The sequence below is a fragment of the Falco cherrug genome, chromosome 7 (genome assembly GCF_023634085.1).
Source record: "Falco cherrug isolate bFalChe1 chromosome 7, bFalChe1.pri, whole genome shotgun sequence".
Classification (NCBI taxonomy): Eukaryota; Metazoa; Chordata; class Aves; order Falconiformes; family Falconidae; genus Falco; species Falco cherrug.
The window spans coordinates 71,792,073-71,815,603 of record NC_073703.1 but is presented as its reverse complement, the minus strand read 5'-3'; the positions used below and the strand labels follow the sequence as shown (position 1 = coordinate 71,815,603).

At 44.0% G+C, this 23,531-nt stretch overlaps 2 protein-coding genes across 6 annotated transcripts in view; both read left to right on the top strand.

The window, feature by feature from the left end:
• The first annotated feature begins 60 nt into the window (after window positions 1-60).
• EXD1 (exonuclease 3'-5' domain containing 1) lies at window positions 61-22,252 on the top strand. 5 transcript variants are annotated; one of them, XR_008733089.1, is made up of 12 exons: window positions 61-298; window positions 643-711; window positions 1,744-1,795; window positions 3,203-3,333; window positions 4,866-4,933; window positions 6,181-6,267; window positions 7,365-7,469; window positions 7,595-7,675; window positions 11,161-11,304; window positions 14,113-14,304; window positions 17,889-17,973; window positions 19,167-19,299. XR_008733089.1 is itself a non-coding variant. In XM_055715565.1 (11 exons), the coding sequence occupies exons 1-11, from the start codon at window positions 172-174 to the stop codon at window positions 19,344-19,346; spliced, it is 1,182 nt and encodes a 393-aa protein (XP_055571540.1). In that variant the 5' UTR covers window positions 61-171; the 3' UTR covers window positions 19,347-22,252. The 5 variants fall into 5 exon arrangements, 3 of the variants coding, with proteins under 3 accessions (XP_055571540.1, XP_055571539.1, XP_055571541.1); XR_008733088.1 differs by having other exon boundaries at window positions 14,113-17,973; XM_055715565.1 differs by lacking the exon at window positions 17,889-17,973 and having other exon boundaries at window positions 7,419-7,469; window positions 19,167-22,252.
• An 817-nt stretch (window positions 22,253-23,069) lies between these two features.
• The window catches only part of INO80 (INO80 complex ATPase subunit), a 67,165-nt gene continuing 66,703 nt past the window's right edge, over window positions 23,070-23,531 (top strand). The window contains exon 1 of the mRNA XM_055715563.1: window positions 23,070-23,203. The gene's annotated coding sequence lies outside the window, so the exon portion shown is untranslated. The remainder of the gene's footprint in view (window positions 23,204-23,531) is intronic.

Here is a 23,531-nt window from a genome sequence, read left to right as displayed (position 1 = left end):
CTGCGCGCCCCGCTCCCCGCCACAGCGCAGGCGCCCGCCCGAGCGGCCGTTACAGGCCGCCGCGCCCCGCCGGGCGCTTCCCCTCCGTGATTGGCCGCGGGCGCCGGTGGTCCCTCCCCCCCGCGGTGTGGAGGGGGGTTGCGGTGTGCGGCGGGACCCTCACCCCGCGCTATGTCTCTCAGCGGCGAGCGCCTGCGTGCCCTGCTGGGGAGACCCCTTAGAGTCACCTTAAAATGCGGCGTCTTCCAGGGGGTGCTGCAGTGTGTGAACCCCGACCGGAGCCTTCTCCTGCGGACAGGTCGGGGCCGCCGGCGCCTCAGCCTGTGAGGGGGAGCGGGCGGGCTGAGGGGCGCCGTGTCCGGGAGGGGGGGCGGCGGCGGATACGCCGAGGTGGGCACGGGGCGCCCCTGGGGGCTTCCCGGGAGCCGACAGTAGGGCGAGTAACATGGCCCTTAAAAGCACGAGTTAGCAGCACCCGGCTGGCCTCGGCTGCGGGTGCGCAGCCACCTCATGGAAAGGCCCTTCCCTTGGGACAGCCGCCACCGCGCTCCTGTGGGCTGGCGGCGCCTGCAAGTAACAAGCTGTTGCTCACAACCGTGCACCTTGACCTATGTCTGTATTTTTTCCCCTCCCGCATTTCAGTGAAGAACGTGGAAACTGGCAGAAGCACTCCAGGAGTAAAGATGTTTTTTGGCCATGAAATAGTCAATGGTGAGGCTTTCCTGACTTCGTTCTGGGGCACAGGGGTCGTGCCTGCACTTCACTCATCGTTTTAAATCCATGTGTTGGCCACTGTTGAATTCTCCAGCTACACATCTTACTACTTAAAATCAGTAGGAAATAGAATGTCATATAAATCACACAACTTGGGTTCCCCAAGTATCTATTAGTGAAAAAATAATAATTCCACACTTTGTGATGGTCTTGTGACTGTACTGCATTAAAGTTTATTATTTAAGTAATGAATAAAGTCCAGTGAGGCAACTAATGAAAGTAACCATTCCAAAGGTAATACACTGAGGAAAGTGTGCCCTCTGTTCACATCCTGAAGGCAAGTTGCATTCATTGTGGTGTTTCTGTATGTGCAAGACTTTCACTAATGGACTCTGCTGGGAAGTTAAATTGCTTAAAGTTCTAGTTAACTTTGGTTTGCTTTTACTCATAGGGGCAAAAGCGCCTCTATTAAGCGGGCTGTTTATCTGAGCCTCTTTCCATGATTCACTAGTGATAAGAATATGGGATTATTTAAGAAAAGTCTTCCTAGTGTTTAAAGGTCCTGTGTGTTTCTGTTGGCATCTGCTTTGCTTTGGGGACAAGGAGCAAAGTGCTGAGGGAGAAATAGCTAAAGGCAGTAATTAGACCTGCCAAGTGATTAACTGACTCTGTTCTGCCTTTTTCCTTGTACCTGCTTGATTGTGTATGTAATAGTCTGTAAAGTAATCTGTTGTAGTTTGATACTGACTTTGGTTTTGGTGGGATGCTTAGCCATTAGTCTTCTTTAAGTGCTAGAGTTGTGAAGTACACCTTATCTAGGCTACCAATGTAAGTTAATTTATGTAGATTTGTACATCAGAGTGAATTTAAAATTATTTAAACCATACTTGGAGTTCAGTTTCTTTTTTTTGCATTTATGGCCATGTCCTATGGTGGTTAGTACTGGTTATGGTTCTTTTTTTAGCAGATAACAAGTGTCAAAAAGTTGCTTGTTGGCACTAGAGGTTAAATTGTTTGTTTCTATTGCAGTGGAACTGCTGGATGAACCAGATTCAGGGAAGGGAACAGCAATGCTCTACAAGTATGTTGAAATGTTTCCTTCCTTTCACGGTAGGATAAGGGGTGGGATGCACTCGCTAGGGGAGCCACCGCTTACGTTTAGTATAATACTGACGTTCAGGCTCAACTGTGCTGAGTTTGTATTTCTCTGCTCTAAAGAGGTGAACAAGGTGGCGAGTGGAAGACCTCCCCTGTGTAAAAGGTTCTCCCACGCTATCGCTTACAATTTCTCTTGCTTTTTCCTTTTTTATTTTCTTCCCACTAGTGTTCCTAGGTAGAAGCGTTTGGTTTGGTTTGTTTCCTTGTGGGCTTGTGGTGTCATGGAGGATTTCCCATGAGCATTTCTTCTGTGGAGAAACAGTTCCAGGACAGCTGCACAGGGAAGGTTAGGTTTATACAGATGCTCTCAAAACATATATAAATGTGACACCAGGAATCTGGTAAAAATATGTTTCAAACTCCTGCAGACCCATGCTCCTAGATGGGTTTGCTTTGAGTCTTCTCACAAGACCACGTTTGAATAGTTTATTCTTCCTCTTAAGAGAAGTAGGAATGAAATGGTGTCTATTGAATAGTCCTTGAAAAGTTAAAAAGCACATAGAATTGTGTTTAGCAGCAGTTGTCTTGCTGCTCTTTCATTTTCTTTCTCCCTGTTAAGCTCGCTCACACATACTGGAATATGCTTAGCTTGGTAGCAGATTCCTGTGTTAATCCTCTAAATATACAATTTTAGGTTCTTAGCTACATCTAAAGGCTGATCAGAAAGGGGTTTTTATGTTTTATTCTGTTGAGATATACATGATTGAAGCTCTATAATCCTATTGGGATGATTTTATATCAATATAAGGAAATTTATACTAATAAGTCATATTTCCCAGTGAAGTATTCTTGACCTCAGACTGTCGTCTCGTAGAAATTAAGCATCTTATGTGAGACATCTTTCAGTCAGGTGAATTTTAACTGGTTTTTTTGGTCCTGAGATGCTTCCAGGTGATTACAGTAAAGTTTCCACAGATATAACTGGTTTACATATTGGTGAACTTGTAAAATTTCCCTCCAATTACAGTAACTAATGGATCAAATACTGATTCAGTGTAAAGACTTACAGATATCTAAACTGTGTGGCTCTTGGGCTCAGGTCAGGTACTGTGTTCTTCATACTTTTGAACTCTTTCTTTCCTTGAAACTCTTGCTGTCCTTTGCAGTGAACATCTGTTCCAAGTTCTGCTTTCACCTTTTACTTTCAGAATAAATGTGACATTTTATCTGAAATAAAGGCTCCTTTGTGCAAAATAAGCTTCATGTTCATTGTTTGGACACAGGTAGATGGCATTGGATGAAATAATTTTCTTTATTAAAACATCCATGCTGGTGGAATGTGGAATGTTTTGACTTCTGTGCCGATGTATGGTTTGCCTTGCTTGTGCAGGTGCACTTCAGCTGTTGAAGGGAACAAACAAGCAGATGCAGGACTAGCAGATTGTGGCCCATGGAGTTCTTCTCACGTTCCCCTAGGCAGCCAGCTCAGAGCCTCAGATAGCTTAAAATACTCCCTCTCAGGTAATGTGGATATTACTTAAGCAATGTAGTTAGACTGTCTTTGTCGGACAGCATCTTTCCCAAACGCTGTAATCTCTTGGTTTGCCTGTATCAGAACAGGATATATTCTGAAAGAACGGTGGTTATAGAGAGATAGGTACAGAGCTCGTTACCCATAGGTGGACATGCTCTTTGCCTACAGATATATTTGCAAGTATCAGAAGGAAATATATCTGCTTTCCAGAATTTTTTCCATGTAGCTCTCATCAACTGTAAAATTGGCTGAGCAGCACAACTGATCTTTTGGAGAAATCGCAGAATCCCAGACTGGTTGGGGTGGGAAGAGACCCCTGGAGTTCACCTAGTCCAATCACCTGCTCCCGTAGGCTCTCCCCACAGGCTGCACAATGGCCCCGCAGAAGGAGCCTCCCCAGTGCCCCGCCACCCGCCAGGGACACACATTCTCCCTCCGGCTCAGAGGGAACTGGCTGTGTGGCAGTTTGTGCCCGGTGCCCTTTGTCCCGTCGCTGGGCACCGCTGGGAAGAGCCTGGCCCCGTCCTTTGGGCACTCACCCCTGGGATATTTGTATATCAAAGTGCTTCAAGCAGAGAGCATTCCCCTACAGTGGTTGTTTTATTTTTGTACTTGTTCCTGAAATGTATGTCATTTCAAAGTTCAGTAAGACTCTTGCTCTCTGGGTCAGTGCTGGTTGTCACATGCATGCATGGATTTGGTTCTGTGGTTCCTGCTGTATACATATGTACAGGTACAGATCCGAAATGCGATTAGCTCATTCTGTTCTCATAGAACCGTGACAGGAGTGCAAGGCACATATAGGCTAGAGGGAAAGTAGCAGTGTTTATCTGAGTAGCGGGGGAGAAAATGAGCACGTGTTTATGTCATCAGGGAGAGCCTTTAAAATTTTTTTCTTGCGGCCTTTCAATTGACTAGTGTTTTAGAGTTTAGAAGATTGTCTTTGTGTTGTCATGGACGCATATTGTTAATATTTGCATGTTACCTAAAGAGAAGGGAGAATCTTTAAGAGAACCCTTCTTTACCTGTTCATTAGACATTGATAAGCAGGTGTTAAAAAATGTTCAAATCTGACTTAAATTCTCTTTGCCCCCTTGATCACTTAGGTATCCATGTTCTGTGGTGCCACTGTCTGTTAGTTTTGTCTTAGTTACAATCTTTTTTCCTCCCTGTACAGGCCTGGAAATTAGAGTGCTTTTTTTTTAATGCAAGTAATTTTTTAAACTGAAAACTTTATTTCCTTTACGCATCATAACAACAACAAGTAATGCTGCAACTCACTTTTAAACAGCCAGTTGTTCTGTCCAAAACCAGAATTTCGGGTCATGCTCTAGACTGAATCTTGATCTGAATTAGAGAGTTCACTAATCCATTTGGGTGTGCTCAGGAAGTACAGTGGGAAGAACTGAATAGTTAAACCAGAAAAGTAGAGTGATCACACAATAAAATACATACCCTTGTGCGAAGTTTAGTTAAGTGGAGGAAGCATCTAATGCTTGGGGTTTTTCCTTCCTTTTAGAGAAGAAGGATGAAGAGAATGTGGAGTACACAGTTGTTGATTGTTTCCAGCAGAAATTTGAGCCAGCAGTAAGTACTAATTAATGTTCTTAAGCAGCATGTATGGCTTCTAAGCCTGTTCCATTCTAATAGTCAGTAGATCCATTAGGTGGGAAGACTGTGAGCACAGGCTTCATGACATCTTACACTGGAAATCACTTTTCCAGACTGCAGTGAAATTTGAGTAATAGGTAGTAACTGGCTTCTTTACGTCAAGTAGAAATGGTATCTCTGTGGCATCAAAGTATATTTAAATAGTGCATATATGCAGGGAAAGAGTGCAGTGCACATGAGTTTGCAGTGGGTGGATGTGAATCTGCATCAGTGTGTGTTGGTTGCTATTTTCAGACTCTGCATCACCAGTAACGGAGGTGAAGGGTCAGTATTACTGTCTAGTGTGCAATTATTTTGTTTAAGAAGGGAACAACACAAGAATCTGTTGGCATTTGGAGAGGGAATTGATTGTGTTGTTTTTGTAGGTATTTGGAACTCCAGACATGCCTGTACCTTTTTCTCTTAAATCATGTATAATAGCGTAAGTGGACTTGGTAAAATGTCTTTGTTTCAGAACTCAGAGCCAATGACAGATTTATTATTAAATTTTGTAGCATTTTTAAAATCCTGAATTAGACAAGTAATACTGTAGGTCCTCCATGCCCTTTTGTCTTGCAATAACATCAGTTGAGATAGTACGGTAAATCTATTGTGCATACAGAGGAAAAAGCTCTTCCCCAGGAAGAGATTTCCCTGTTTACGCAGGAATCTAACTGTTGCTTTAAAAAGAAGCTGACTTTTTTGTTTGTTTATGCCTTCTACTCTTCTGTTACATGTGCGCTACAGGTTGCTTTATCTTAATTGTCTGAAAACTTCTTGTGCCTGTGAGAGTAGCAGGTTTTTCTTTTATACCTTAGGAAATGAGTTCTCTTTTTATCTGAAAGGAATACCTTCTTTATGTGACTTTAAGGAAGTTCCTAAAGCCTACTTAGGAGAATTTCTTGGGAGGAGATCACGGGAGTCTATATTCTTTAGTTACCCATAATCTCTGCTAAACCTATCATTCATGTTTCTAGTTGTGTTGTTTCCAGCTGTCTATCTGCATCTGGACTGATGCTCTGTCTGGTTCTCGTGGATCACTATATATCTGAGTTTCGTTGTGGTTTTGATCTGTATTTACCTTTTTAAATATGGAACATGACCAGAAAAATCACAGTTTACTATTTGTCCCTCTGCCTATTATTCTCTGGCATTATTTGTTTTACCCCTGTTTTCTTCATTAGGTGCTGCACCTGAAACAGCAGTGCGTTATCAGTGTAGCAGGAGAAGGTGTTAATTTGTGTCGTCATGGAAAACTCTCATGGCTTGAGGTAAGAGGCAGATGTTTCCCAAAATGTGCCACTAAATAGAGGCATAACTGAGAAACATTCGGGGATTAGCCAGTGTTTAAGACTTAAGTAACTGCTTTGGTAAGGGTTATAATGTTCTTCAAGACAGATCAGATATTTAATAAAAGACCTGTTGCAGAAAGAATTATGCCATTATAAGGCAATATAATAATTACTAAACTTGTATGTAATACATATGTTTGTATATAGCAATGTAACATACTTGGTTTGCCATCTTTATATACTTGTATACAGGTAGAGGTATTACACTAGTACAGCTGTTACCTGTTGAAAAACTACAAATCTAATCACAACACAAATATAACTGAAGGAGTAAAATCCATCTAAAGATGATACAGTATCTTAATTAGCTGTGATATTGTCAACATCTGAAAAGGAAGGGACAGAAAGGAAAATAGCTTAATCTGTTAGCTCAAAACCATCTTAGTTTATTTTTAAATGGATCTAAAAGTAAGTGTGTTTATCCAAAGTAAAAACTTGTGTGGGAGTTCATGCTTCAAATTTAACTCATTTCAGCAGAAGTGTCTGCAAAATGCTTGTTTTGCTATGGCTAAATTGCTTTCAAATAACAGCTTTTGTTAAACCATTATGAATTTGAACATAGGCAAAACCTAAATTTCATATCCTGTTTGAAATGCTAGAATGGAAAATTATGTCCTTTATTTCCTTGGTAGTGGTCTTTGACAACGAAAGGAATGTCACGGGCACAAGAATTTTGTTGGAAGTGGTTCTTTGAAAACGTCACCGTGATTGGTGTAGGAATTTATTTTAAGTACTGTGCATAGGGTTTGCTCTTGATATGTCTCAAAATGCTGTATTTAACTGCGTATAGTAGACTGCTGCGTTGTTCTTCCTAATTACTGTGAGTCTCCAAGCATCTCTGGAACAAACAAGACTTGTTTAGTGAATTAGCATTAAGGAAACTAAACCTGCTCTCCCCAGAATAAGCCTGTAGATAGGAGTTTATGGCTTGTGGGCAACAGGGCGCTCTCTCCTACTTTCAAATCCTTTGTTCTTCTGTCCCTCACTCATTTTCTTTGCAAATGAGTTTGTTGTAGATAGGAACAAAGAGCCATATTTTTCTGTTTGATATCTTCCTTCTGGGACCTCAGGCTTTCAAAAATGGATTACAAATGGTGCTGGAAGACAAAAACATCTTGAAGGTAAGGGTACAGGGGGTGTGAGGCCATTTGTGGTGGCAGAGGTCATATACACGTATAATGATCAAGCTGCACCAGAAAAGTTGCAGCTGGACACCAGTTTGTCTGACGGCTCTTTCTTGCTTCAGGTCATGCATGACTGCCGCGGGATCTCAGACTGCCTCTTCCACCAGTACGGTGTCCTTCTCTTCAATGTCTTTGACACACAGGTACCTTTCAAATGTTCTGGTCGGGAGCAAAAGTTTCAACAAGAGAAACTTCAGCCTTGTTCAGGGCATTCTCTCAGGGGAGGTTTAACATTACTAGAATGTGACTGTTGTTGAACCATGTAAATGTAATGGGTTTGTTCTAGCTAGAAAGAACCAGCAGGCAAGGCTGATAGTGTTATTTAGAGTCTTGTGTAGACCCATTTTCGAAGGTAGTTAATATTTAATATTAGCAGCAAGTTTAATGTGTTTTTTTAAAAGATGTATTAACTGGTCTTGATCAAACTTGGCACAACCTGAGGCTACTGTGGCTTAAACAGGAGCCAGGTCGGCTTGTGCTTTTCATTTTGTTATTCTTTCTGCCCCTTTCACAAGTGTAGAAACAGATTCAGGCTACAAGTATGCAGCACTAGGAAGCACCTGCTAATAAAAACAGCTGTGGAAGTGAGAGAACAGGCCAGGTTACCACAAAATCTGTTTTTGCTGGTGCTGGCCCTGGTAGTTGTGGTAGTTAATGTGTGACTAACAGGAGGATTAGAGCCTTTCAAGAGAGAAGAAAATAACATAATGGCTATGATCTTTCATAATGGGAATGGATATGTTACGCATAGTTATGTGTGGCTTGTCCTTGCCTGTATACTGACTTTTCGTGTCATAGATATGACTGCTTATATTAACTCTTCAAAGCCCAAGTCTGGGCTACATAGTAAGCTTTATACAGCAAAGGTTTCTCTGTCGCTGACCTTAGTTTGGCCTTTTGCCCCTAAAAATTATTTTATTCTATTACAGGTCAAATATCAGTCAGTGTTAAGTCTCAACTGCATGAAAAAGATAGGGGTGAAAATTCCCACCAGTGCTCCCAGCTGTACTGGCTAGAACACATAACTGATACAGGGGGAATAACTAACCAGAACTATCCACCCTAGGGTCTGAGGCATGCAGGATTGCACTCATTGTTCTGTTGTCTTGGTATGAGCTGACGTGCATGCTTTTCTTGCACTGATAGATCTCAAGGTTTAAATTCAATTACTCTAATTCATTGGCCTGAATCCTACTTCTGATGTAAGCAAGCTAGTGAAGTAGTCCGGTTTTGGCTACCCTGCAGTGTACCTGATACTATGGAATTAAGCTGTCTTTTCTTTTACTCTGTACTGCTGGAGAATATAGTTGGGAGATACCTCAGACCAAACTCTCATAGATGCTTTTTGTGAAGCACGTCTTAGAGCCAGCTTCCCAGTGTTGTTAAAATTGGAACAGGCTGTGTGTGCAAGTGAGACTTTGCTTAAAAAGCACAGCAATGGAATGAAGAACTCTGGTTTAGATGGGATCCTGCCTGCATAATTTGAAAAGTGTTATTTATCCCCAGTTTTGGTCAGCTGCTGCAACTGTTTATTCCTTGCAATAAGTAACCTAATATAATTAACACAACATGCAGAGGATGGCAGTGAAAGGTTTCTGATGTTCACTGTCTTCCCCACTGATGTTCTTATAGCACTTAAGCATCACCTGTTGAAGTAACTTTTAATGATACTGTTTGTGGAAATCTGATATTGCTATTTCACATTTGACTGCCTTGGGGGTATGTGTGTGGCCCTGTTGGGCTATAGCAGCCTAAAAAGCTGGATAGTGAGCAGGCAAACTGGCTGTTGTCAGTGCTTACCTCCATAACGTTGCCTTCTGGGACGCTTCTACGCTGCATCACGAGGCTAGGGTATTCTCACTCTCTGAAATCCCTGGCTATTGTAAAATGTTGTTGCTTGTATATCTGTGTACTACCAAAAGAAATAATAGCATTTTTCCTAGAGGTGTGTGCTGAAAGAGTAAAGAAAATTTGACAGCTTGAGACTTTTTGTGAGACAGAGGTCCGTGCAAGGTTTAATCATAAAATGTACAAGTGAACAAGTCACTGTTGCAGTCTGCTTCCACAGATCAATGCTGAAACACTACTTTTTAGCATATTGTAGTTTTTCTGCCTTTGAATCCAAACCATTAGCATGGAGTGACTTTGGACAAAGATTTTCACAGTGTAAGCTAAAATAATGTTTTTGTGGTGGGCAAGTTTATTCTATAACCTTGTTCATTCAGATTAAACCTTTTATGAATATTGAGCACAAGGATGCTTTCATATTTGTTTAAATATTTAAGTCTTTTCTCTCCTTATTTGGAAAGCATTGATTATTTTTTTTATTATTAGAAACCCTCTCTCTAACCATCTAGAAGAATGGAATATATTTCCAGAAATTTGAACATCATCTTTGTTTTGACTTTGAGTAAAAGTAACTGCTTGAGAAGGTCTTTCTAGAGGTTCCTCTTCATCTGCATACAGCTACTGAGAGGGAAAGTTCAAAGTTTAGCATGCTACTAATCGCTTACTGAGAATCTGTTGTGGCAAGGAATCTCTGAGCCTCGAGGAGTAACCTTGAGAGGTGTCCCTACTCAAAGGGAGATCCTGTCGTGCAGCTTGCTGCCGTGTAGAAGAGCTCAGCAGACCCTGAGCTGTCCATTATCTATGAAGTAAGATCATTGACTTATAGTCCTGTTTGCATATTGGCCGTATTTTAGATTGGCACATGTTCAGCTAGCCCTCAACTGTTGAGGAAGATTTGTGACCCTTAAATATTGTGTTGTTATCTGTCTCCCCAAGTTCCAGCTTAAGCCAGACACAGCCGTTGTGACCACCACTGGTGGCTATTGCTTAAGCAGAAAAGGTTGGAGCAGGGGGCACACCCCCAGGGTGGATTGTTCTAATGACAAATAGTTCACTCTCAGATTTTGAATGTGGATGCAGGCTTTTTATTTTTTCCTCTCTGTTCCCCTGGTGAGTGGACTCTCTTCCAGGCTTCCCTTTTCCATTGTCTTCTTTTGGCACCTGTTGCAATAATCCCACTCATCTTTGTGTTCCCTGGTTAGGGATAAGAGTCAAGGTTGTTCCTACTCTTTCTGTAAAGTGACGAAACCAGGATGAGAAACAAGCAAACACCATGCCATGTAGTTGCTGCTGGAGGCTGTTTGCTTGCCTTCTGGCTCTGTATGCTGTCAACGGTAAGGCTCACTGGCAAAATCAGGTTTTAGGCAAAAGGTTTTTGAAAACTTTGCATATTCTTTCATCATGCTTTCCTTATGTTGCATCACTATTTCAGTTTTAGATAAAAACCAAACCAGAAATATCCTGGGGAAGTATCACTGTATGTTTACTCTCTTCTGATAACTGCTCCTAACCACCTGCTGTCCAGAGACAAGAGTGCTGGGCTAGAAAGAGCCTTAGACTAATTTACATAAGGTTAAGTTTTAAAAATTAATTTAGCCTTTTATGTAACTGAACAGCTTTAAGGACTCAGATTACTTTGCAACTGTATGCAGTCAAAAAGAGAATTAATTTGTTTGCAGCGTACTTTATTTCTAATACGCATCCCCACTGTCAAACCTCCACGTTCCCTGCCTTGGGTTAACAGACACTGGTTGTGGCATATTGCTCCCTTTCATCACAGGTTGCTGATGCTCTGCAGTTCTCGGTGGCAACAGGTGGCTTCCTTCCACACCGTGTCTGCACATTACAGGAGTGTTTGATGCAGCACTTGAAGATACCTTCCAAATGGCATGCCATCATGAAGAGCAGGCAGCAGATGGCTTCGGTGAGTGATTCAGTGGGGCACCTTCTGAAGACTCAATTGTGAGCTATGCTTTGCCCATCTTGAGATGTTTCTGTCAGTTTTTCAAAAAGCAGTGCTCAAATTGCTGTAGTTTAGGTCATTTTGTAACACAGACTTGGGAGACAGATGTAAGCTTTAGTTGGCATTAGTGCTTATGCTGCTATTTCCTAATAGCTCATGTGAAATTGAGGTTTTGAAGAAACCACAGACCTTGTACAATAGAGGATGTATATAACTTGGGTTAAAAATGTTCTGGATATCTTAATGTATTTGACTAAATCTGAAACCTAGTTCCAACATAACAAGTTGGTTAAAATGAATCCTGAGTCAAGTAGGGAAAGAGGAAACTTATTTCCAGCACTTATGAGAATGAAAAAATGAGAGTAGCGATTTTTTTTTCTTGCTTGTGCAGTTCAGCAGCATTTTCCAAATCATTATTCTCTATTGTCCTTGGTTTTGTTAATCTTTCAGATGGGGACAAGAAAGGGAGAACTTCATGGGCCCAGGAGCTCCTAAGATTTGGAGATAAATAGAACAGACTTGCTTGATAAATAGAATAAACTATTTCAGTTGGAAGGGACCTAAAATGATCATCTAGTCCAAGGGCCTGACCGGTTCCGGGCTGACCAGGCTGAAGCATGTTATTAAGGGCATTGTCCAAATGCCTCCTAAACGCTGACAGGCTTGGGGCATCGTCCGCCTCTCCAGGAGGCCTGTTCCAGGGCCTGACCACCCTCTCGGTAAAGAAGTGCTTCCTCATGGCCAGTCTAAACCTCCCCTGGCGCAGCTTTGATCCCTCCCCAGGCATCCTGTCCCTGGGTACCAGGGAGAGGCGCTCAGCACCTCCCTCTCCACGTCCCCTCCCCAGGAAGCTGCAGAGAGCAGCGGGGTCGTCCCTCAGCCTCCTTCTCTCCAAACCAGACAAGCCCAGAGTGCGCAGCCGCTCCTCACAGGACATGCCTTCCAGCCCTTTTACTGGCTTCATTGCCCTCCTCTGGATGCATTCAAGGACCTTTGCATCCTTCTTGAGTTGGGTGGCCCAGAACAGGTCACAGGAGCCAAGGTGAGGCCGCACCACCGCTGAATACAGCAGGACGATCCCTCTCCTGACCGGCTGATGATGCTGGGTTTGATGCAGCCCAGGATGCAGGCTGCCCTCGGGGTGCCAGGACACGCTGCAGACTCATGCTGAGCCTGCTGCCAGCCAGCACCCCAGGTCCCCTCCGCAGGGCTGCTGTCAGCTGCTCCTCTCCCAGTCTGTGCTTGTGGCTGGTGTTATTCCATCCTAGGTGCAGAACCCAGCATTTTGACTTGTTAAATTTCACCCTGTTAATTGTAGCCCAATGCTCCAATCTGTCTAGGTCCCTCTGCAAGGCCTCTTCTTGACTCGAGAGTCAACAGCACCTCCCAGTTTGGTGTCGTCAGCAAACTTGCTGCTGGTGCATTCAACTCCTGCGTCCAGACCGTTGATAAAATATATTGAACAGAACCGGCCCTAGAACTGAGCCCTGAGGAGCGCTGCTGGTGACCGGCTGCCAGCCAGATCTAGCTCTATTCACTACAAGCCTTTGAGCTCTGCCCTTCAGCCAGTTTTTAATCCAGCGCACCATGAACCTACTCACTTCACAGCTGGACAGCTTGTCCAGAAAGATGCTGTGGGGGACAGTATCAAAAGCCTTACTACAATCCAGAAAAACTACATCCACTGCCTTGCCTTCATCCACTACTCAGGTGCCCTTATCATGGAAGGATATCAAATTAGTTAAACAGTATATAAATATGCCAGTGCCAGTGTGGCAGCTTTTGCTGGGTTTTTAATCCCCTGACCTTGCTTTTTTGGGGCTGAGAGAGGAAAACTTCCAAAGAAGCTACTAAATATGGGAACTAGATATGTAATGAGACCTCACCATATAGGCAGGATTTCTTTACTGAATAGGAACAATATCTTTCCTATCAGAGCATTTTGTAGCCTTTTGTACTGGTCTTGTAACTTCTTGAGTAAATTTATGTGGGTTTGCACTGCCTGTTCATAGTCTTAAAATCTTTCTCAAAAGCCTGGATTAAATGTTACTTGATATTGCTGTAATAGCTACTCAGTGAAACCTCTAATTTGAACACAGCTTTATTTTTCTGTAAGTTCTGGAATTCTAATAGTGTCTTTCAAAATTTCAATTTAGAGAATTCTTTATGGCAAATCTAAGCTAAATGGCAGCATGCCTGCCTTAGTTTACCAGACCAAATCCTCCTATTGGTCCAGAGAAAAAAGATGGAAAAATCCTGTAATATGTATGTAGTAAGGATACCAATGTAAGCCACTCTGTAGTGACAGTTTTGCTCAGGGTGTCATAGTCATGCTGCTTAAGCGGGGCTTGTTTTCATGTGCTTCTGGTTCTAGTTGTGATGACTGAAGATGTTACTATCCCCAGATGCTTCCCTGGCTCTGTTGATGGAAGGGTTATTTTCCCTTTAGATCTTCAGCTCTGCTCTTAGGAATCCAACCTAGTTTCAGAGATGGGTGAGAGAAAGCCTAACATTAAATGCTGGAAAAATTATTTGTTAGTTTTTGGGTTGTTTGGCATTTTTCTTTAAAGAAGCAATTCCTCCTCCCAAACTCCCTCTTCTCAAACATCCACAAGCAGATGGCCTTAGAAGCTGCAAGCATTCAGTAGCACTGAAAATAGAGATCGGCATCAGGAGATAATGTTGCAAGTTGCAGATGAATGTGATGAAAAGCTTTGTTGTAATTTTTGCTGTGTAAATAACTGCTTTCATTTGCATTGGGATACACAGGAGAATGCTGACATATGGTTCCTGAGACCCTTTCCAGCTTTTCTGCTTAAAGCACTTGCTCTGAAGGCTATGTACCTTCTGCGGCTCCACGCATCTCTAATGGATAACTTGATGTCTGACCTAACAACTGTAGTACGTGGTTATTTAAATGCTTATCAGTCTGGGTCTGGAGATCCCCTTAGGAGCACAAAGGTAGGTATGTCTGCTTATGTCTCTGGTTAGTTATTTGATCTGAGGCTCTGATGGGTAACTCTGGAGGACTTAGCCACAGCAGCTTCCTTTTCTGCAACTGTACACCCTACTTTATGCCATTATGTACCTTGTTTCCTTTGATGAGCAGCAGAAGTGATGGTGTCTGTATCTACCTAGCTGCATTTCATGTTAGTCCATCAGCACAAATCCACCTCAAGTTAGTGCTGGGGATGGTGAGCTGCAGCTGTTAAGGCATGGGCACAGGCACATGTGCCTTCTCTTCACTCTCATCTGAGACTGAGAACCTCTGGGCTTGATAGGGGTTGCATATTTGTGGGAGCATGAAGAGGAGCAGGCAGTTGTGTTGGTACCTGGAGCTGCCAGAGTTCCTTTGTTTTGGTAAGAGAACTGAGTCCCATAATCTTGTTCTGTTTTTCTCCTATTCTGTCATCTTTACTGCTGAGATGTTTTTCATATACTGGCTGTTTCTGGATAGTGGTGTCTCTTGTTGGCCAAAGATTTTTATTTCTCTAAAGCATCTCTGCATTATCTTGTCTTCCTCATTTATTCTCACCTTCATTAGCAGGGTGGGGCAGGAACAAAACCAAGTCAAGTAACACTTTTCGTCTTTGGTTACATAGAACCAGTAGTATTGCATGCCCCGGTACCTTGGAGTGGTTCTTGTATGGTGGACATTTCTGTAATTGCTTGTTAATTTTTAAAGCAGGGCAGGGGGAATTAGATTTTTGATTAAGGAGCTTGTCTTCCTGTGCTAGTAGAAAGAACCCATCCATGCAAACCAAAGAAGCAGTGGTATTGGTGTGGTCTATTTCTGTCTTTTCAATGAAGTAATCTTAGGAGGGCTTGCATCAACTATGCAAGTTATTGCAGGTATTACATTTGGATGAAAAGTGAATAGTCAAACATCCTCATTCATCACAAAAAGACTGAACTAACATGATTAAATCCTGTTACTGCCTCACTTCTGCAGTTGTAAATGTCTTGAAATATTTATGGGGAAAAGAGACTGCAGGTCTGTCATCATGGAAGGAATTGTCTTTTTCTTTGCCCTGGTTTAACAAAGCACTGAAGCACAGACTTGAATTCTTTGGGAATTACTTAAGGGCTCAGAGCAGAAAATCTCATTATTGAGGATTTAGGAAGGGATTAGTTGAAATAACCACAAGAGGTCATAGTTGCTTCACAGATGGAAGAGAAGAGGTCACTCTGAAAAGCTTTTCTTTTTAGGGGAGAGATGCCAAAAAAAGAAGTTGTTCATAGTTCATGGAAAAAAATTAGCTCGATATCTGAATTTCCAGTATGAAGTAGCATGCAAAAGTAGGCATGACACAAGGGAAAAGAAGAGTCTGTTAGAGTGAAAAGAGTACAAATTCAGTTTTGCATTGGGCTATTTGTAGAAAAATTTTTGAAGTGGTACTCAGGTTGCTGGAGCCAATCCTTTTGTAAATCCATTTATTCCATAAGATTACCCAAATAATTGAGCTGGTCCCGAGAATTTCAAATGGCATTTTGAAGATCTATTTAATATCACATCTGATAATTATACTGCCTCCAGCTGCTTTAGAAATCTTGTAGTATGGGTAGTAAAAGTAGCCATTTTCACCACCATTTCACTGTTAATCATTTTTTGATGTTTCTTCTACTTTATTTAAAATCTGCTTGCAATACGTATTTGAAGTCCAAATATGCAGTTTGGTTTAGTTAAAACTGGTTTGTTACTTCAGTTTCTTCACTGAGTAAGTAAACAAAGTCAATTTTAAGGGAATCCTTTGCAAGTTGATGAGTTCAGCTAAATCTGTTTTAAGAAAAAAAGAAAGAAAAAATAACTTTGTGCAACTTCTAGGTTTTCTGGCTAGGTCTATATTAATTCCCTGAATCAAAAAGCCTTTATTCAGATCTGATTGTCAGAATGAAATAATAATCAAGAGACACACGCACATTTATTCTAGTGCTTTTTCATGGATATTTAGAAGTAAAGTTTATCCATCACTAAGGTCTGTGTTATGCCATCTGTGCACTTTGTGGAGCTACAGTTGGAAGTTACCTAGAAGGTGCTTTTACTGGACTATTTTACTTTTTACACAGACCGGTCACAATTTACACTTGTGCTCCACCTTGGTGCCTTGGTGAACAGCAGCCTGGGGTGCAATGAGCTTGACTTCATCTTGGAGCTGGTCTCCAGCCACAGCAACACTGGAGTCCCTATGCTTGATGCCTGTGTTCTCCAGGCATGGAGGGAGAGGGAGGGAAGGAAAGAAAAAGAAAGGCATCTCATTGATCCTGACACTTTTGGAAATGTGTGTTGACACTTCCTGTGGTTTCTTGTGTCTTCACCTGCAAGTAGTAGTCAAGTCTTCTGAATACTGGACACTCCCTTCTAAGCAACTGACTTTTCACCCACAAACCAGATGCAAAACGGCAACCTCTGATCACCAGCACTTCATTATCAAAACTCTCAGCTTCCCTTTTCAGCATCTTTCAGAAACTGATAATCTTCCTCACTGCTGAGGAAGAGAACTCAACACAAACTTCCCACCCTGAAAGTCTCTGCAGTTTCCTGCATTTTCAGCATAACTGTCTGCCAGGAGTAATTGTGCTTCTTGTGGTTGCAGACATCAAGTAAAATGGGCTTTTGTGCTGCTGCACCTCAGTCACTAGAAAAGATGTAGTAAAGGAGCTGTACGTGCTGAATTTCTAACTTTCCTCATAGATTCATATTGTGTGTAGTTAGGGATTTGGAAATGCAGCTGCATTCTGATGTTTAGGACTTAAGTTCAAAGAAAACAGCCTGGGAACCCATCGGTGTAAAGAAGTATGTGTTCTCCTAGAAGTGCAGTGCTTTCTTGGCTAAGTGCTGACAGTACACAAGCAGTGCACTGGTACCACGGGGCAGTTGCACACCCCTGTGCAGCAGTTCATTTCCCAGTGCACTTAAGGTAAAGCAGCAGTAGACCAGGTGCAGTGCGGTATATGATACCAGATAACATGTTCATGACACGTGGTGGCATGAACTCTGTTCTCTGTCTAAATATAATTGAATGCCTCAGCCAGTAGTTTTCGTAATTGGCAGGTGAGCTGGGACTGCACCAAATACATATTAAACTTTATGAACATACAACCTGAATTTTCACGCAATTAAGTTTAAATAGTTTAGGGCATGGATTACCCCTTGCTGTAGGATACTGCAGCAGTTAGGAAGCTGGATGTAGGTTCTTCTGGTTAAACAGAACGGAAGGTGGGGTGTTTTCCAGTAAGTGCTTTATCTGCTTTTTTCTGTAAGCCTGTCTGAATCATTTAGCCTTCCTCTGGATCTGTGCAAACTTCTAGATGCAGGTTTTGCGACGCACAGCTTCCCTTACAAAAGCACCACATCTGTATATCCACTCTTCTGTTCTTAGTGCTTTTACCAGTATGTATATACTTACACTTGACTTGCCAGCATGTTGCTTCCTGTATCTTTCCCGGGACCTTCTTTAGCATCTTCCAGTCCCTGGGTATCAAGTCAGGTTTTAAGCAAGATACTATAGTTAACTAATTCAGCTTTTTCGTCTTCTACTGTTCAGGAATTTTAGGTGAAATCCACCTTGGTGTTTGTATTTCAATTACCGGTAACTAGGTATTCATGGGGCAATTTGAAACAGATTCCAGGTACGTAATGAATGTTTTTGGTATGGGAACATCCACGGGTTTTTTCATGCTGAATGTAGGAGATAAGAAAGAAGTTGTGGTTTTTACCATGCTGCTTTTGTATTGATCATCGCTTGGCTCTGCAGCGTGTTGATATTTTGTGCTTCTCTGATGTGTGCAGAAATTTTTTTATTAGTTGTTATATTTTTTTGTTAAATTTTAATAAAATTATTCTGGCCTGCCCTTTGTGGTTTTTTTTCTGTAACTTCATCCTTATTATTTTCTTCACTCGGATGTGGCTTAGCTTTCCTGAGGGATGCTTACTTCATAGTCGGCATTCCCCTAACCCGTAGTCTTGCCAATTCCCTTTCACTCTGTTCTGTGATCTTTTGCTCTTAGGTAAGGTTTGCTCTGTGCTGCTTGTATGGTGTCTTGAAGTTGTCTACACGCTACATGCTAGGATTGAATTTGCTTGCTAGTTTATTACTACTTTTTAACAAAGCTTCCTTATTTGCATAATTCCCCTTTCTACAGTTTATCACAACTGTGGATTTCTGTGTTGTTCCTACAAAGCTGGTGAGCATTGCAGTCCTTGTTAAGGAGCAGATCCATGAATGTAATATTTTGAACAGTGTCCCATGCACTGCTCAGGGCCAAGTCAAGGAGTGTGTCTCCTCTCACGTACTTCCTGAGCAGCTGTTTCATTGATTTGTTAACTATGTTGGCTTTTTCCACATAAGTTGGGGCTTTTTTTACCTGTCAGATAGAATACCATGGTTTTAAATGACAAGCTGGGAAAGCTGCCTTTGCAGTGGCTCCTGCAAGTAAACATGAAGTGGGGTGTACAACAGCTTCATAGTGCAAGTTTCCCAGGAGACATCTAAAACCCATATGTGAAGTGTTACTGACATCTTGAAGAACTTCATCTTAAAGGAGTAAACAATAAATGGAAGTGTAATGTTTTCCCCATTGAGCAGGCTAAAATGAAAGTGGGAGACACACACACTCACTTTCTCCCCCCCACCCCCGGCCCATTGTGTGTGTAAACAGGTAGTTGATACATCCCACAGATCTAGTGAGAGATGATTGTTTTGTTCCATTGGCTAATTACAGAGGGAGCTCTTACCTGGTACTGACAAAAGTACAGCACGTGTATGTGTATGCATATGTATTACTTTTTCTTTTCTGTTTCTTGTCTTATTTTCCCTTATCAGCCCACTTGCACAGAGCTGCCAGAGGAGCTGCGTCAGCTGGCAGAGATCCAGAAGCTGCGAAGGGAGAAAGCAATAAAAGACTACAGAATGAATGGGGATGGGCTTTTAATCAGACCAGCCATGGAATTAGAAGAGAGAAACGATCCACAGGATGGAAACTATGGAGATCACAGGGATTGAAGAAATAATTCAGTGTCCCAAAATGTATCCCTCTGCAATTAGAATGTACCTTGTCAAGAAAAGCCTGAAAATCAAAACCAAGTGGCAAATCTGTGGAAGAACCTTAAACTGACCTCAAGCTGGCCATATGAATCTTAATTTCTTATACAGGTGACTTGGGTGAGCTTAGACTGGGTATTGGAAGACATCCAAATGAGAAAAGGGATTATTCCCCATGCAGAAGTGTCAAACAAAAGCTCCTTTCTTTACAATGACAGGTAAACCCATTGTTGAATGGAAATAATGATGGTCGGTCTTTGGAAGGAAATTCCTCATGTGTCTGGCTGTTCTTAAGGTCTATTTTTGAGATGCGTTTTTTTTCAAGAACTATTTTTTTATTTTCAAATGGTGCTTTTTTTTCCTTGCATTGTTACCAGGCCAGTGTCTTAAATTGTATTGGTTTTTTTGTTACCTGTTGCAGGTATGTAAAACGCTCATTCAATCCAGATACATAAACAAGGGAACTAAGATTAAGATGGCTGTTCCTTGAGGTTAGAAAGGGTTTGCTTGGAAAAATAAAAAAACCTTCTGGCCACCCCATGTGGGCTTGGTTTATGTGCAGTAAGTCTCTTGGCATAGCTATACAACAGTCTTTCGTAGGAGAGTGAAAAAGATCACACCGTAATGAACCACTATGCTGGCAAAACCAGCAAAGAGGTGCACTAATAAAAAGGACTTTTCTGCCAAGACAAGAGTTATTTTAGGCTAACCGAGAAAAGATGCTTCCTGCGGAAAGTTGCACACCACTGTTGTCAGCACTGCTGTATCAGATTCATGTAGGTAAGGCTGTAACAGTAATGTGGTGTGTATATATAGACAAGAGTGTACAAAGGGGGAAAACCCCACTTAATTTAGTTTAAAAAAATGTATAGTATTCCCCCCCCCCCAGCAAAATAAGGTATCAAGGCAAAACCAGTTTTTTTCTAGTATAGTTGCTTTGGCTGGTATTCACTGAAAGTAAAGCTCCTCCAACCAATAGTACTAGCCTACCGCATGACAAAATTAATGTAGACCACGCCTGAGTGTTGGAACATTTTTTTGGCATATCACTATATTTGACTTGGAAGCACAGGACTGTTGAAAACTCTTTGTTTTTGAAATTCTGAATTTATACACAGTTATGTATTTAAATGCATAAAAAAGTGCTGCATGTTTTGCCATTCAAATGCTTCAGACAGGGTGGGGAACACCTTAATCGAGTGTAAGGAAGGTTTTGTTCTTAGGGTATTGGCGAACACTTGATGAAAACATGAAATAGGGAGGGGAAGAGGTGATGGTCACTGTCCCCACCAGTCTGCAATCCGAGAACAAGCTGGGCAACAAGCTGTGACTGTGTTAATAGTAACGACACCAGGTTGCAAGGGACGTGGCGTCTGCATGCGAGTAGGTTTTGAGCTGGCTTTCTTTGGATGTAAATCGGTGTGTGACTAGATTGCTTACATGTATCTGTGTCCATTCTCTCTATATATCATTACGGGAAATGTGTGTTGGGTTTTGAGGGTTTTGTTTTGTTTGTTTTTTTTTCTCTCTCCAACAAGAGTACTAGACCAGCAGTGTTTAAATAGGTCTCTCCATTGAAACTGTAGATAGGACCTGCTCACTTCTGCGAGTGGCAGAAAAACTTGCAGAAAAACCTTCAAGGTCTCTTCTTTGTCAGTATGTTTTCTACTTTTTTTTTTTTAACCCTTAACAGTATTCTTTAATCAAACTAGATTTCCTTTGTCTTGGTTCACTTTAGAAAAATAAACCAGGTTTGAAAAAAGTTTGTCTTACAGTGTTTTATTTGGAAATTGAGTCTGTGTTTCATTTGCTCCGGTAGATGCTGGCAGTGGACTGGGCCCCTCTCCAGCACTACCGGAGCCCATGTCATTCATCAGGATTCTTCCAAGCAGTGATGGGTATGATCAGCAGATCAGCAAGGGTATGATGTGGAACGTACAGGCTTTTCTGAGCTAGAGACAGCTCAAGAGCACTTAAGTTTTATTTCCACAACCAAAATCATCTGGGTCTACCCAATCCGATTAGTGGAGTGAAAATGGTGACATATCGGATAACAGAAGGATGGAGGATAGAGGTGGTAAGCTGTGAAGGCATCAGGTCTGGGGTGTAGAAGAGTGGTCTAGAATGTCTCTGTGCTGGACACAAACAAATTGCTAAAGGCACCCTTCTCGGGAAGAGGCTGAGCTGTGTTCTGAGCCTCTTCCAAGCAGTCAGTCGCTGGCTGGAACTGTATTATAACGGCCTGAGGATTTCCAGATAGCAAAACTGCATTGGTGCTGCTGTATTGCTTTAAGCCTTCCTGAGTAAACCTGGCTGCAGCTCTCCCCTGCTCTTTTGGGAACAGTATAAAGAAATTGATTGGAACAGAGCGGTCACTTGTTGATGCACGAGGTTAAAAATTACCGTTTTCTTAACGGAGAAAAAAATATTTTTTTAATGATCCCTAAGGCCATGTCAGGCTGCTCAGTGCTAGCACTCTGTTTTTCTAAGGTTGGTGGTAACCTGTGACAAAATCACACACATTTCTTAATCTAATTGCTGGTTGTAGTTAGGGATCCAAGTTCTGTGACTAGTTAAGGACAACTCTGTAGTGAAGTTTTACTGGGGCAGTAGCAGCTGCCTTTACTTCCTAGAAATTATGGCCGCTCCCACGTGCTAGGATGACACAGAGCTCGGTCATAAGGTACAAATTTCTCTCTCTAGGCGGTATGTGATCTAGATTTATCATTCATGTAACGACTTACTGAAAACGTACCACTTAATGGGCACTAGGTGAGGGCTGCACTCCGCAGCTACCGGCCCCACCGTGTTACACGGCTGCTCCTCACTACTAACTTTCAGTCCTACTCCATCCTGAGCTCTGTGATGCAACTCCCCCGCACGACTGAGGGAGCGTGGCAGAGCGCACGTAGCTCCGCCGAGCACCCCCGCTGCGGCCGCGCTACTGCTACCCACGGCGGCGGCCCGCTCCCGGCGCCCCCCGCAGCACAACGCTCCCGCCAGCCGCGGGGGCGGGGGGGCCGGGCCCACGCCGCCTCCTGCGCGGTGCCAGGGGGCCACCCCGCTGCGCCCCGGCCCTAGGGTGCGGGGCTGCAGGGGCCCAGCGCCCGCCCCGGCCCGCGGGAGGCCCTGCCCGCGGCCCGACACTGCCCGCTCCCCCCGCGCCCCGCCGCCCTTCCGGCGGCTCAAGGGCGAGAGCGCGTCACTTCCGGTGCACCGCCACCTCCCCCGCGCTGGCATCGCGAGATCCCGCTCCGCCTCGCGCGAGACTTGCGAGCTTACCCGGCCGCTTCGGCCGAGTCCCTTCGGCAATTTCCGTCACTGTCAGACTCTACCAATCGACTGCGAGAGCGCATCGATGGGAGCGGGCCCCCCGCGAGCTGCGTGTGGGGACGGTGCCCGCCGCGCGGGGCCAGAGACCGTGGGGCGGCTGCGGCGACGCCAGCGGGACGGCAGCCCCGGGGCGCGGGCCCGGGGTGGCGGGGAGGTATGCGGGGCTCGATTGTTCAGGCCTGGCCATGGCGCCTCTCCTCCCCCCCGCCATGGCTCCCCGTGTCCCTGCTCCTCTCCTCTCAGTGAGCGAAAGTGGCCGCCGCCGCCGTCCCAGCGCCCGCAGCCGCCGCCTCCTCCTCAGCAGCAGCGCGGGCGCCATCTTGGCGAGGCAGGAGTCGAGAGCGCCCCGCGGCAGGAGACAGGCAGCGCCAGCCCCAGCAACGCGGGGCGAGAGGCCGGGTGGAGCGAGCGGGGAGCCAGCCCAGGAGACACCCCCAGCCCCCCGCCGCCGCCGCCGCCGCGCCGCCGCCGGACCCACTACCCAGGTGAGCCACCGCGGCGACCGGGCAAGGACATGTGGGGCCGGGGCTACCACAGGCGGTAGCGGGGCCCCGTCGGGGCAGGCCGCGGCTTCGCACACACACCCCCCGCTAAGCGGCGGCGGCCGCAGCAGCCGGGCCTCTTCTTAAAGGGACAGGCCCCTTCCCCGCCCTGCCCGCCGGATGCGCCCCGAGACACCGGCGGCGGGAGCCGCGCCTCCCCCCTCTGCCCGGAGCGGGGTGGCCGCCGGGCCCCCGCTATGGGGGGTGACGGGGAGGGGGGAGGGGGAGGCGGTTGCGTGCACCTGCGGGCGCACGTGCGCCGCGGGGGGGG

Bases quoted from the DNA above. Each gene is read 5' to 3' on its own strand.
- EXD1 (XM_055715564.1), top strand. From the start codon at position 172: ATGTCTCTCAGCGGCGAGCGCCTGCGTGCCCTGCTGGGGAGACCCCTT. The intron at 1,796-3,202 runs GTATGTTGAAAT...TTGCTTGTGCAG, and splicing joins GGAACAGCAATGCTCTACAA to GTGCACTTCAGCTGTTGAAG. The intron at 7,676-11,160 runs GTACCTTTCAAA...CTTTCATCACAG, and splicing joins TCAATGTCTTTGACACACAG to GTTGCTGATGCTCTGCAGTT.